This window comes from Monoraphidium neglectum (assembly GCF_000611645.1).
Source record: "Monoraphidium neglectum strain SAG 48.87 unplaced genomic scaffold scaffold03597, whole genome shotgun sequence".
Classification (NCBI taxonomy): Eukaryota; Viridiplantae; Chlorophyta; class Chlorophyceae; order Sphaeropleales; family Selenastraceae; genus Monoraphidium; species Monoraphidium neglectum.
In genome coordinates this window covers 5,325-6,092 of record NW_014010032.1, presented here as the reverse complement: position 1 = coordinate 6,092, position 768 = coordinate 5,325, and the positions used below count along the sequence as shown (strand labels likewise).

Genomic DNA, 768 nt, shown 5'->3' with positions numbered 1-768 from the left:
ATCACCGGTTGTAGCTGTGAATTTGGTCATTGTTGCCATCTTTTGTTGATTGACAGGAAAGCAGGTGGGAGGGCTCTTCAGGCAGGCGGCGGGCCGCGTCGCGCGGCCGCGAGGGCGCCAGGCGCGGGGGCCTCCCCCCAAGCCGCGCCCCTGCCGGCGGCCCGACGCAGCTGGGACGCCATTTGGGGTCCCCAAACACGACGTACACAACCCCAGACCCCATTCTGAAGCCACCATCAAGGTAATGGCTCATCCATCAGGGTGGCGGACCAGCAGCCATGAGTCATGCTGGTGCGCACCACGGGGTACAGGGCGTCGGCCTTGGGGCAGACCGTGAAGGAGATCCCCGGGAAAGTGCGCGACAGGCGCGCCTTGTAGCGCTCGGGGTCGCCTGCAGGGAAGAGGGATGGGGGCAGGCGCGTCGGGTCACCGCGAAAAAATGAACCCTGGACCGCCGTGCAAACTGAGCTGAGGGGCGGGAGGGCGTGCTTTCCTGAAGCTGCCCTCCATGAAAGACTGCAGCACCTGATCCAATTTGCCTATCCTCAGGCCTTGCGGATCAGATCTCATTAGGTGAGGCGCGCGACCAGATCACTCCCCCCAAATATGCGCACCGACGGTGTCTATGTATATCTCTGACAGGCGCGCCCCCGCGTCCAGTGCGCCCTGTATGAGCCGCATCGTGGACTGGGCGGCCACCTCGTTGAGGGACACCTTGGACCTTTTGGGGGGGGGGGTTATTGGTGTGTGTGTGTGTGTGTGTGTGTG

General features: G+C 63.4%; 1 protein-coding gene across 1 annotated transcript; it reads right to left on the bottom strand.

Moving 5' to 3' along the window:
* Nucleotides 1-236: 236 nt before the first annotated feature.
* On the bottom strand, nt 237-681 carry MNEG_13054 (Ribonuclease H2 subunit A; the record flags this gene model as incomplete). Its single annotated transcript, XM_014038477.1, has 2 exons — nt 237-391; nt 615-681. The coding sequence occupies 2 exons, from the start codon at nt 679-681 to the stop codon at nt 237-239; spliced, it is 222 nt and encodes a 73-aa protein (XP_013893931.1).
* Nucleotides 682-768: the final 87 nt, after the last annotated feature.